The 13,763-nt window shown below is 43.1% G+C and overlaps 1 protein-coding gene across 5 annotated transcripts in view; it reads right to left on the bottom strand.

Annotated features, from left to right (window-relative positions):
- The window catches only part of LOC105022419 (glutaminase kidney isoform, mitochondrial), a 51,437-nt gene extending 38,626 nt beyond the window's left edge, over positions 1-12,811 (bottom strand). For 2 of the 5 annotated variants that reach the window (XM_010890783.5, XM_010890784.5), the window contains exon 1: positions 12,342-12,811. In XM_010890783.5, the coding sequence (XP_010889085.1) occupies positions 12,342-12,676 (335 nt within the window). In that variant the 5' untranslated portion in view covers positions 12,677-12,811. The remainder of the gene's footprint in view (positions 1-12,341) is intronic. The other 3 variants (XM_010890780.5, XM_010890781.5, XM_010890782.5) reach the window with 2 other exon arrangements.
- Between the last annotated feature and the right edge of the window lie 952 nt (positions 12,812-13,763).

The following is a 13,763-nucleotide window of genomic DNA, read 5'->3' as shown; positions in this document are numbered from 1 at the left end:
TTTGTTCTTCAGTCCGTTTGGGGACCAGAAAAATTACTCCCATTCACCCCTATCCCCTAAATCTAACCTTGACTCTAACCCTAACCTCAATAACCTAATATATACCTAAACTCAACCTATCCCTAATGCCTAACGCCTGATGGCTAAAATGACCGGCAATCCTAGCACTAACCCCAATTGTAAGAGAGCTCTTCTCCTTGTGAAGCCCAGCTAAGAAACCTTACGAGGACCAAACTGTCTGGTTCTGTCAGGATCCCACACACGCGCACATGCACACGCATGCACACATGCGGTCCACATGCTTGCTGAGATGTGAGTTTGCCAGTGCCTTACATTCCGGCGTCAGTATGCAGAAGCTACACAGGATTCCTGTCCATCCCCCCACCTTCCAATGGATTAATAAAGACAACATTCTGGTCTAGTTCACACGCCACTAACCACACCACAGAGACGGCTCAGCTCACATCCAACAGCTACAAACTACGGGGCAGAAACTCACTGACTGTTGGATCATCTAGAACAGAACCCCTTCAGAGCTCTTAGAGCAGTGGGACTTGAAAACCACCATTAGAAGTAGGTAAACAGGTACAGTGAAGGTACGGATTTGGTTCATAAGGGATTGTAACTGAAAACAATGACATGGAAGTCTGACTAAAACATGCAGAGCTGGAATTTCAGATGGATGGATTTCTTCTCACTAGCAGACAAAAACTGTCCAAGTCATCATTGTTTTCACAATACGTCAGCCTACCAGACTGACAGATTCATGCTGGCTGAACTCACAACGGTTTTGTTACAGTCAACCCAGGTTCTCTCTAGTTTTGGTTGATTTCAACCTGAATTCATATTTAAATTCCTAACCAATCCAGTATCAATCTGAACAGTTGCCCAGGGGTTGGCTCTTCGCACCATTTGATGTCATCTTAAGAATAGTGCAACTCAACTGTTCTTTGCACCTCAGCACTTAATAGCCCAGAGACAGCATCACCAATGAAAGCAGCCACTGTCATCCAGACCATCGGATCACTGAGTCACAAAGACACATCTCATCTCATCTTCACCCGCTTATCCGGTATCGGGTCGCGGGGGCAGCAGCTCCAGCAGGGGACCCCAAACTTCCCTTTCCCGAGCCACATTTGCCAGCTCTAACTGGGGGATCCCGAGGCGTTCCCAGGCCAGTGTCGAAATATAATCTCTCCACCTAGTCCTGGGCCTACCCCGAGGTCTCCTCCCAGGTGGACGTGCCTGGAACACCTCCCTAGGGAGACGTCCTGGGGGCATCCTTACCAGATGCCCAAACCACCTCAACTGGCTCCTTTCGATGCAAAGGAGCAGCGGCTCTACTCCGAGTTCCTCACGGATGGCTGAGCTTCTCACCCTAAGGGAGAAGCCAGCCACCCTTCTGAGAAAACCCATTTCAGCCGCTTGTACTCGCGATCTAGTTCTTTCGGTCATGACCCAGCCTTCATGACCATAGGTGAGGGTAGGAACGAAAATTTACCGGTATATTGAGAGCTTTGCCTTCTGGCTCAGCTCTCTTTTCGTCACAACGGTGCGGTAAAGCGAATGCAATACCGCCCCCGCTGCTCCGATTCTCTGGCCAATCTCCCCCGCTCCATTGTCCCCTCACTCGCGAACAAGACCCCGAGATACTTTAACTCCTTTACTTGGGGTAACGCCTCATTCCCTACCCGGAGGAGGCACTCCATCGGTTTCCTGCTGAGAACCATGGCCTCAGATTTAGAGGTGCTAATCCTCATCCCAACCCGCTTCACACTCAGCTGTGAACCGATCCAGTGAGTGCTGAAGGTCATAGACCGATGACGCCATCAGGACCACATCATCCGCAAAAAGCAGCGATAAGATCCCCAGCCCATCGAACTGCAACCCCTCCCCACCCCGACTACGCCTCGATATCCTGTCCATGAAAGTTACAAACAGGATTGGTGACAAAGCGCAGCCCTGGCGGAGGCCAACCCCCACCTGGAATGAGTCCGACTTACTACCGAGAACCCGAACACAGCTCTCACTTTGGACATACAGGGATTGGATAGCCCTCAGAAGGGACCTCCTCACCCCATACTCCTGCAGCACCTCCTACAGTATCTCCCAGGGGACCCGGTCATACGCCTTGGACCGGTTGTACTCCTAGTTGCGTAGCAGCAGAAGCAACGATGCCAGAGCACTGTGCAGCATATTCCTGCTCAAATCGGCGGACCATCGAAAGCAGGGCTCGGTGGATTACTTTTCACAAGTAAGATTTAACATTACCGTACTATTGGTTGTATTTTGTGACTAGAATATAACCAGAGAGTTGAGAAGGAGCAAGGTTCTTTGATATTACTGTACTGCACCAGCCGGTGTTCACCCAGCTATGAACTGAGACTTGATTAGTCATATTCCATAACACTGGCTTAGATTACAACTGACACAAGAATACTATTGTAGAAATAAAACAAATATTACTGGTATAACATTGGCCAGCTAATTTTACACAAGTGGCACAGACTGTATCATATATAGTCGTATATATAAATAAAAGACAGTATCATCAGTGTTGGGCAATACTAGCTTAGCTAGTAACTTAGTATTTTGGTGGTAGCTTCTCTATTTCCAGAGTCAAGGAAATTTTCAGTAGTAGTAACTCCTTTATTTACAAAGTAGCTTGGCCACACAAGCTACACTTTTCTTGTCAGGTGAAATTAGCGCAACTTAAAGTAGCTTCGTATGTAGTGAACTAGCCTACTGCTCCTAACTGTTTCAGTTTTGTTTGTCTGAATTGTTTTGTATTCAGTGTTTTTCAGGTCCTAGATGCTTCTAAATGGTATGTATTACACAACATCAACTTTATGCAGGTGTCAGAAAGATTGGTATGTATGTTGATATGATCTTGTTTAAATGTTTTTCAATATGCAGTTTTGTTTTGGTTGGCATTATCTTGTATTCAGTGTGTTTTTCAGGTCCTAGATGTTTCTAAATGGTATGTATGGTATAAATGGTATTACACAACATCAAGTACATGGAGGTGTCAAAACGGTAGGTATTGCATGTGTTGTTTTCAAGTTATCCCAGTTCTACAATTACATTGTTACAAGTTAATGTTCCTTTGTGTACAAGTATACTGTATAAGTTAAACAAGAAACTGATCCCATTCCTAAAAACATGGATGCAAACTAATTATATATCTGCCCTGGTAGCTGTTTACCATTTTCATTCTCTGTGAGTATGCACCCCTGTGATGGGCACTTTACTGCTTTGTATTAACAAAATCACATGGGGCTTTCTTGGGGTGTCTTTTCGCCATGATCAGAGTAATAAAACTTTTTTCTTTTGCAGGTACTTGTCGGTCATCGGATTTGTCATCAATAACGACGTGTGATGCTGATGATTCCTGAACTGCTTGGAGCTCCTATTTAATTCAATCAGAGCATCAGGTAGGGTTGGTGTTCTTTTAATTACAATTAATTTGGAAAATTTACCTAATGAATAGCTTTATGTCTTGTGAGTAATGTATGTATTGTGTGCCTGTTTTCCATACGAGGCGGCTGGAATAACAATCCATCGGCACGCCAGTTCCAGGCCATCTTCCGCCGGCTGATGGTTTGGTGTGGTGTCTCACCTGGTGAGACAGGCAATGTGGCTGCCCAGGATAACACTGTCCCTGTCTGCTGTGGAGATGTCCTCTCCTGAAACTGCTGAAGAGCACCCATCTCCATTCGCCAACATTTGGCCCTTGTGTGTGACCACAGTTATCTCCCCACTCGGTTTGGTGGTCTGGTGGCAAATGCTCTGGTCTACATAGCAGGGTTTGTAGTCCGGCAGATTCTACGAAAACTGTCCTGTGATGTGTGCCGTGCGAGCTTGGTCAGAGATGCTGTACCATCTTCATTTGACAAGAGCTACCACCTTCTAACCATGAAAAACAATGGTGGCCTAGTTATTCCATCACAAGGCACAGTGAAGGCTTTTTTTATTTATTTTTTATTCTTTTAATCTTTGTAAATTAAGGTTGCTTTGTTCTTATTTTCTCTGTTTTGTAAAGTGTCTTTGAGCACTGTGTAAAGCGCTGTATAAATATAATGTTGTTTTTTTTTTATTATTATTTTAATAAGGTGCTGAGAGCTGCAGAGGGAGTGATTCACCAATGCAATCTCCTGAGGTGTTGACTGTCACACACATCGTCCGGGAGGAGATTGGAACGGAGGATGTGTTTTGCTTGGGGAACACATTGAGGAGACAGTTTGACATCGACAACCATCAGTCTGAAATGTTGTCATCGGTTGTGTCTGTGTTTCTCAAAATAAGTCCCGCACCACATTGCCAAACTCACCTCTCTTGAACTGCAGAAAGGGAGCACGAGGAAGAAGCTCTGCAAAACTGTCCTCTTTCAGGGGTTTTAGAGCGTGTGCGTGTGTTGTTCCGTGACAATTCAAGACTTTAATCCTAAATTCCGGCATCCCAAAACTAATTCTAAGCTTTATCTGTACCTGATTAATAGCAGCAAATACTGACAACCCAATTAGACAAGAAAAGGGTGTCGGAAGAAAGACAAAGTAGAGGTTATCAATGCCAATTTCTTTTAACACATTTCTTTTTAACAACAATACTGTCGGACCTCCTCTTGTTTTCTTGTTATCATATCATCCAACAAAGAATTCCACAGTTGGAAAAAAAATAAACCCAAAGAACCTAACGTTGAAAACCCCGCCTCAACGACTAAGTGCAAATGTTGAATCCTGGGTTACCGGGAAACGGGAAGTGTTTTGCTTTGGCTTTGACCAGCTAGCAGTCACTTGGAAGTAATCACATCCAAGCGTTGCCTTTGCATGACTGCTGCCTGCCTGACCCAACTTTTCCATACAAAGGAGGGGAAAAGGAAGGGAAAGCAGAAACACAGATACATACGGAGCCAGATGAACCTGAAGCATCTGGTAGTCACTTCCACTCACCGTGGCTAGAGGAAGCCCGGGGACTGGCAGAGGAACACTAAGAAACACTATGGAGCGAGACACAACTGGAACGAATTTCTGACCGTTTCTTCATCTATGGAACAATTAATCTCAATGCAGTTTTCCATTCATAAAAGTAGAATATGTATTTAGAAACCAGTAATAGCACACATACACATTAAAGAGCAGGCATCTTCAAAGAGGAATATGTGGGCTGGGGTCTGACTGCCTCGGTTCTGGCTTAATCAGCCCACATTAGAAACAACAGCTTGGTTTGATTAGAAAAGTAGGCTATTTGATAGGAAAGTGCTAGGGCAGATTATATGCAATTTCTCCAAGCAGGGGCGGTTTTATGGACCCTGGTTACACAAAGACACACATTTCGCTAAGTGCTGTTCTCCCATCTGTAGCATGTTGGAGGCAGGATGTGTTCACACCAGACTGGTATGCTTCACTTCCTTCCATGGTTCAGCCAGTCTCCTAGCACAGTACCCCAGGCCACTGATTACCATCCATCCACACACCTACACCTCTCTAGCAAACAACAGCAAATATTGGAAGTTGTCCATAAATGATTGACACTAATTGCAGAACAGAAACCTTTCATCTGGGTTAAGACACAAACTTCATCATTCGATTAATGATCGGCTTGCAACAACATCATTAGGTACCAGTAAATTATTAATACATGCAAAATATTATAACTAGTATTGACCTTGAGTTATCATATTTAACTTTCGGATTCTCTATGATCTAAATGAAAGGAACATTCTAAAAGGGGCACTCCAGTCACATGCAATCATTAGAAATGCCTATTCAGGTGAAAAGTCCCACTTCGCAAACCAATCATTGGTTTAAAACACAAAATAAAAGTGACAACCAATTCTAGTCTATTGAAACATTCGGGCACCTGCCAATCCAAACAACTTTCTGCACAACTGAACCTCATTTTGATTGGGACTGTTAGTAGGGGTGATACATCTCCGCCAGCATATGGTCCCCTCTTTTAAACCTTTTAAAATGACCAACACTGACTTTAACCTAAAAGCCTCTTTTATTTATCTGGTTCAGAGAATGATAACATTATGTAGAACCCACACCCTTGCTAATTTTCTATTTAGGGAGCATTGGATGGAGACGGTTTTAACAAGAGATGTTAGGTTAATATAATGCTGCCGTCAAGATTAGGTTACAGTGGATGGAAGGCCCGCTAATCGAACAGGCTTAAAAACTCTCCCATCTGAGGAGTGGGTTGCCTGGGCATGAGCTTGAGTGTTTGTTCTCAAGCAAACACTCAGGGAGTGGGAAAGAAAGGGGGAGATAGAAAATGAGGCCTGCGTGAGTGTGAGAACAGAGTATATAATTACAATTGCTGACGCTGTCAGTCTGCTGTAAAACACAGTCTGAGTCTGATAAAAGGTCTTCCACATGGCAAACACTTGCAGTAAAAATGCAGTGAAGACAAATGCACTCAGAATCAAAAATTGGGCAAGTCTAAAACTGGAGATGTGGATTTGCTTTCTAACGTGGCTACAGAAGGATGAGGGAGTCATGTAAACTAGTGCATGCACCAAACATCTACGGACAGTGTTACTTTCTCCTTGAGCTGGCCCAGCCAACTGCCACGTTTAGCAATATCAATAAACCTAAAACAGCCGCCACGAGGCCTTAATGCACACAATTATTATTGGACATGCAATTTACCCCACGGAAGACGTTAAGCATTATACCATTGTGTGGCTCAATTCAGACAGTCCAGTTGGGAGCATTTACTCGCTTAGATTATTTACTAACATTGTATGACATGTAAGTGAACAGCTCGTTGAAGGATCTCTCAAAGGCCACGCTCTTATTTTCTTCCCTCTGTCCTCTGGGGGGATTCTACTCCTCCTTCTCTCTTTCAGTGACGTGGGGCCCTTTCAGAGAATCCAAAAGCTGCACCACAGAAACCAAGCCGCGGCTCCACTGTGAATAACCATGCTCACCTGGCATCCAGTTTGCAGGCTGCCCGCCACGCCTCACAGCCGGGTCCATTCTTCAGCTGTCTTTGCCTCTGTTGTGTTGGATGACAAATGAACCCTCATCTTTCACGATCTGGCCTTTTGTTGTAAAACACTGGGCGATTGATCCGTCTGCGTAGTAGGCACGTGTTCGGGTACATGGATAGTTTTTAAGGATAGTTTTACGTGTATTTGTAAATGTTTTGGTCTGGGTTTATGTCGGACCACGTCGACAAACTAGAACTCCCTCATACTCTCTGTCAGAGGGTTTATTACCAGCGGCCATGCAGGGTGACTCAGGGCTAAAGGCTGACAGCTTCATCCCCTCATCATTAGTACTATAATAGCTTCCGGTCCTGTAGAATGAACCTGGCCTGCTCCTGCATAATCCCCGACTATAAATGGAACACTGGTCAGTGGTCACATGACTGCGGAAGGAAGTAATGGAAGCGCTTTGTGTAAACACAAACATATTCTTACGGATCATTCCAGAGTCAGCGTTTAAGCTGGCGGTCCAGTGACTAACTGCACAACTATCCAATGAGTCAGCTGGTGGGGGATGAAAGGAAAGGGAGGGAGAAGAAGAAATGAGAGGGGAAAAAAGGACGGAGCCTCAAAGTGCCAGCCTAGACTTCACACCCCGTCGCCTCTCACACAATAACGAGAAGTGTGCGGCCCAGTGTGTGTGGGTGTGTCATTGTGAAGGCCCGTTGTCCTACACGCTCCTTTCATCAGACAATGAGGCAGCAGTCCGCCAGTCAAATCCTCCCTCCGGCTAGCCCACAGCTTCCTGAGAGAACAGACACAGCGCTAATGACCTCCACTCACTGCACTACATGGAGGTCGGCCAAGCAATTCCAAACTGTACTTTCGAACATGGAAGTCTTCCACTAAGCTTCATATTATATTTTATTTCAGCCCTAAGGATGTTGGTGACCTACACACTTCAACAAGCTCCTGGCATTACTGTACCAATAGTTAACTGCCCAAGTGTGTTTACTGCATAGGTTAAAGGGATTGGTCAAAGAATGCATGTACTGACCATCTTTGTATCTCACGAGTTTAATGAAAATGTGTCTACATTATGTCTGTTCCAACTTCGGTATAAGTCAGGGGAGGGCACACTTTTTGGCTCAACGGCCACATCAGGATTTTGAAATTAAATGGAGGGCCACATTTGTTTTGTAATTTGTTAATCATAAATAATTTGCAGGCCAGTAACAGGCTATAATTCAAACATTTATACAGTAGGTCCATTATCATGTCTAAATAATTTAAATGTAGATTCAGATGTATAACAATGGGCTGGTGAGTTATGTTTTACTTCCACTCCAAACTATTTTATTACCTACCTTGGGCCGGGGGGAATAGCCTCACGGGCTGGTTTGGCCTGTGGGCCTTAGTATGCAGAACCCTGGTATAAGTGAATGTGAAAGTGTAGATAGCCCCAATCATTAAGTCTTTCTGTCCTATTATCCTGCAGTGCCAAAACTTACCAAGGCTGATAAGAAGAAATTACAGAGACCTCACTCTGGTACCAGAAACCATACTGGCAGAATTAATACAAACGTGGAAATGCACTTTACAAATATCTACTAAGCTGATAGGGAAAAGATACCATTAGATAAGAATTGCAAATTGTAGCTGACCAACCAGTCGAGGCAAACGGCAACAAGTCTATGGCATCCTGTTCGGCCTATGCAAGGCTGAAAGGAAGGCTACATTCTGCCAATAGATTTTGTATATTATGTACAAGACAGTTTAACTTGCGATCTGGTCATGCTGCCTATAGGCCAAATTCCAAACATGAGATTTGCCATCTTTACCCAGCTGCTACTGCTAGCCAATCAAAACCTCCCCATGCAACCACAACCATACACAAACTGTATCATCTAGCCTAATATGCTCTTTCTTTCTCAATGAGCCCATTTTGCTGTTGTGTGAATTCAATGTTCTGCTGACTACGAGGTGTTTGGAGACCTGCATCTATATGCCTGGCTTGAGATGCAGGGGATTTCATCCAAATCTGTGAAGACGTTTCTGCGGGTAAAGATGCAAATGTGTGGAGTAGAGTTGTGATTTGGATAAAACGGCCCCATTGAGGTCAGCGATTTTCTACTTGCAATCCAGATGAGGTGCTCATGTCGACACTGCCAGAGAGATGTCTGCCTGAATAGCAAGGAAGCATCCCTGAGACAGCCAACTTCTCAACCCCAGCAATGCTCAGAGAGGTGTGGTCGGGGGGGGGGGGGGGGGCACTAAAAACAAGTCTGTGGTCTGAACTGAGGTCATATTTCTAACAGCTAAAGTATTTCATGGTCCCAGTCATGGGAATGCTCTCTGGGGATCAACGAAGTTTGTTCATGTTCAACCCCAGAGAGAAAATGAAACTTGATCCAATAAAACATGAGAGCAAAAGGGGCAGTGAGGAGGGTGTTCAACTTTGTATTTCCACTACAAAACCCACACACAGCCCTTGAACTGTAATTACTTTAACAACTGATAAGAACACCACCCCCAAAACACTGCAGTGTGTGCTGTACACGTATGAGCGCACGTCTGTCTGTGTCATCTGACACTGCCAATCAATAGATCAGGGGACTTTAGCAACCCAGCCCCCTTAACAACAACAACATAACATGCTGCCCGTCTCTCAACCAACACACAGCCACCACTCCCCTTTTAACACACCCCCATGAAAAGAAGAGGCCAGCGAAACCCATGACACACACTGGCCTACAGACAGCCTGTTAGGAAAAATACTTTCTTAAAGCTCAATTCCTGAATGGTAACAAGAAAGGAAAGAAGCTTAGTCAAAAACACTAAAATATAACACAGACCTTAGAGGGTAACGTGGTTTTCCCCACCATTCTACCTTTAAGAATAGGCATGAACTTATAGCTACGGAAAAAATTAAGAGACCACTGCACCTTTTTCTTTCCTTTCCAAAAAATGGAAAAGGAAGGCTTTGAGTGAGGAACAGACGGGTTAAAATTAAGAGACCACTGCAAATTGAACACTTCTCTTCCTCCCTCAAAACATTCCTTTTTAACATTTTTGGAAAGGAAAGAAAAAGGTGCAGAGGTCTCTTACTTTATTCCGGAGCTGTATTTATGACCGCTATATAAACGGTCATGAAAGAACACCTTGCGCAAACATCCCCTCCTCACAATTATAACATAAAATGGGTCTACTAAACCAGTGGCCTGGACTACATTGTTTTTTGAGAGTCATGCTGGCGAAGCCATGCAAAATGATACATTGGGCCTAGCCTATCTTGATATCAAGTGTCACCGAAAAACTAAAGATAATTTGGAAGACAACCTTCTGTGGCTGTGTTAATGTTGACATTATTACAGTTAGCATTCCATAGCGGAGATGTTCACAAAGTGAAAGTCAACCTGGGAAAGGGGGCCCTAAATTGGTCAGAACTCAGCAGTTTTTCTGGTGCTCAAAAAGAGAATGGTATCAGGCCTTGTGGGTGTGCTTCATTGTGAGTTATGTTTTCTTCATCTTATCCTGGCAATTCATGTTTGTCAGTAGCAAGGTTTCCCACTCAAAATTAATCAAAGATGAATTAAGAAGTTTGCGATAACATTTAAAGTTTTAACTGATGAGTGGCACAACTGCACCTCTAGCTTGTTTTATGAGCAGTCTTTCAAGTTACTAAATTTAAATGACAACTAGTAATATACTGCAGACGGTATGAGGCTGTGGCTGCTGTGCTTGGGTCTAATTTCAGAGAACATGTCCACAACTTCAGCAAGCTATCTTAAAGCATGCACTACACATGCATGACAATTCTCCCAAAACATCACATCCTGTGTCAGTGGACACAATCAAAATGAATCCCTTCTTAATAATCCACTAGATTTAAGAATGAAACATCTTCCATTAATCTTGAAAAACTCCTACTAAAATCAATGTTTATCGAGCAGTAACAGGTCCACCATAATATCTGGCAACAATAAGCAGGAGAGATAGCTGGCTCTGGTCCAGCAGAGAACCCTGCTCTGATGAGTGCCAGGATAACAATTACATTTAACTCCTTTGCTCATGGACAGAACAACTTTTTTTGCCACAAGATCACTAGCTACTCTCTGTTTTCTCCCCCCACCACAAGGGGTTGAGCACCAAAACAAGACATCTCACGCACTCTAAATATAATGGGGGCGTGTCTATGTTGGTTGTTAATTGCTATATTTTTGATATTGGGTATCTTGGTTTCTCTTCCATCTATAGTGGGAAACGCCTCTTTGATTGATTACCGACAGATCTCTAATGTCAGATTCAAGGAAATTACCTTGATAGCAGCATGCAGTTAATGTCAAAATACACAACTGCCTAAATACCAGGCTGTTACCATGGTTACCGTGGATAGTTCGTCTCAAACATGTCAACGCCAGGGGATAATTCTCTATGCCACAATATTTAATACAATTACATTAAAAATATAGGTCACCGGTTGACAGTCCTGTTTACCCTATGGCCATTAGTAAGAGGGTATTAGTTATCAACGCAAAGTAGTAGTAACACAGTAATAACCCAACATTTTCACGACGGTCTGTACACAGTATGAATTGTCAAACTATAACCCAAAATAATCAACTACGTCCCGTCCATTTAACTGATCATATCCGCTGTTCAGTTTTGCTTGTGCATTGTTTGGGGTTTTATTTATAAATAATATTGCTGAAAGAGCAGTAGGTTATATTGCATGCACCAGAAACAACAAAGGTTGGTAGCCATGCCTGCATGTGGATTGGAGGAACTTAACAAATACCATGTGGCTGGTCTAATTTGGTGAGAGGCACTATTTGTCATTTTGGGTGAATCTGAACGTGACTGGAAATGCCTAAACACGTAAATGCTTTCAAATCGTACATACGTATATTCTTTCTTGCTTATGAATGTAGCATAACAATTGGGGAAACGTGCACTCCCTTGTGCTGCTTATCAGATCAGACCAAAACAAGCATGTAAAGCTTCGAAGTAGATACATTGTAGCCTACTTCAAAAGAAAGTTCGAGAATGTTTGGTATTATAAAATGAATGAGCGGATAAAGTTAACTGCAATACATTTTTAGCGGCAATGTATATTACATGTTTTTAAGTCTTAAAAGGTATTGGATAAGGTCGTTACTAGCTTAGCACTGGATCTTCACGACACGCCAAATTGTTAATTAGACAACACGTTTGTAAACAAAAGAAAGAGAAGGCGCTCATGTTGACATCACAGAAAGCACTATCCACTCATCGTTATAAGCTCGCGATGTTCTATGAATAGTAGACACGTGTTCATATGCTAATTTAGCCTATGACTCGTTCTAAAGTATGTCGCCGATGTGGAGCTATAGTTCACGCCACTCCACTCTAAACGTTTTCAACTTACTTTTCAGTTGCTGCTTCTTTGACAGTCTCATCTTTCTTCACCTGGTCGGGTAACAATACAGCGGTCAACGGTACAGCATTTTCGGTCACCGGTATCGCTGCACCTTCGGCTTTGGTACAGTAGGTCCGGATGCCAGTTGTGGTGTAAAGCAGCGGGCAGTGGACACCGGCATGGAGCACTTTCAATTTGGAGCTGACTTTGACATCAACAGAGGCGGTGCTGAAGCAGTAGTAGATCGGTAAAGACGTTTTATTTCTTGAGATACCTGCCAAGGAGCGCTTTAGGTTTGATTGAAAGAACTCTTTCAGCACTGTCGAAAACCGAAACTGTAACATTTCAATCCTTTCGAGAAAATGTAATAGAATTTCTACCTTATAATCTTAAAACACGAAATGGAAAAATAGGCAAGGCAAGTCAATGTACCACGTTACCTTTCAGCGGGCAATGACTCATACTGTAATGCAATGCCCGGGTATTGTAGCCTACGATGAAAACACTCCCTTCGCTCACTCACGCCCCTATTATCGTATTGGTGGAAATGTAATTAGGGCGGATGGGTCGCGATTTTTGGTTGGCTGTTCATGTGTTCTATCATAAATGTATCCTGCATCATTTCCTCCGTGGCATTGCATTCCTTTCTTTTGAGGTTTACTCCCCAGAATGTGTGAAACTGCGATCACAAAATTCATAGTAATAAACTTGTAAACTGTGTTAAAAGAAGGAAGACGAACGAATACGTTTTCCGGGATTTTTTTCAGTGTCTAGAAAATATTACAGAAGCCAATGTTATACTATGGTATGTGGTAACTTTAGTTGCTTATTTAAACGTACTATAAGAATATTTTTGAATAACTTTAATCAATAGCATACTATATTAATGGAAATATTGTCAAATCCTCATAATTGACATATTAAGTTTATGACCTTGTATTCTGTGGTTGATAGACAGTACCTAATGTGTTGTACATGGCCAATATATTAGCTGAGATCTGTTCTTAGGCACGATGCATTGGTGAGTGCCTGGACACAGCATTTAGCAGTCATATATTGGCCATATACCACAAAAAACACCCAAAATGCATTATTGCTATTATAAACTGTTAACAAACGTGATTAGAGCAGTAAAAAGTGGTGTAATGTCATAACCGTGGAATATGGCTGTAAGCCAATGAGCATTTAGGATTCAAACCACCAAGGATTCTAGCCATCCAACATAACACAGATTCTGCCAATGACTTTGAGTTTGTTCAGAACAGTCCCACAGGATAACTGCTGATCTATTACACAGGCTGGCCTTATGCTATGACGGCCAGGAAGCACCACTGGAAAACAGTAAGAGGTGCTCAATTAAGAAATTGGATTGCAGGCTCTTAAGGCAAAGCTTCTTATCTCTGAAGGGTGTAAAAGAGAAACGGGGAAAGA

The sequence above is a fragment of the Esox lucius genome, chromosome 16, assembly GCF_011004845.1.
Source record: "Esox lucius isolate fEsoLuc1 chromosome 16, fEsoLuc1.pri, whole genome shotgun sequence".
Lineage (NCBI taxonomy): Eukaryota > Metazoa > Chordata > Actinopteri > Esociformes > Esocidae > Esox > Esox lucius.
Note: the sequence above shows the minus strand (reverse complement) of the source record. Positions and strands in the feature narration are given on the sequence as shown.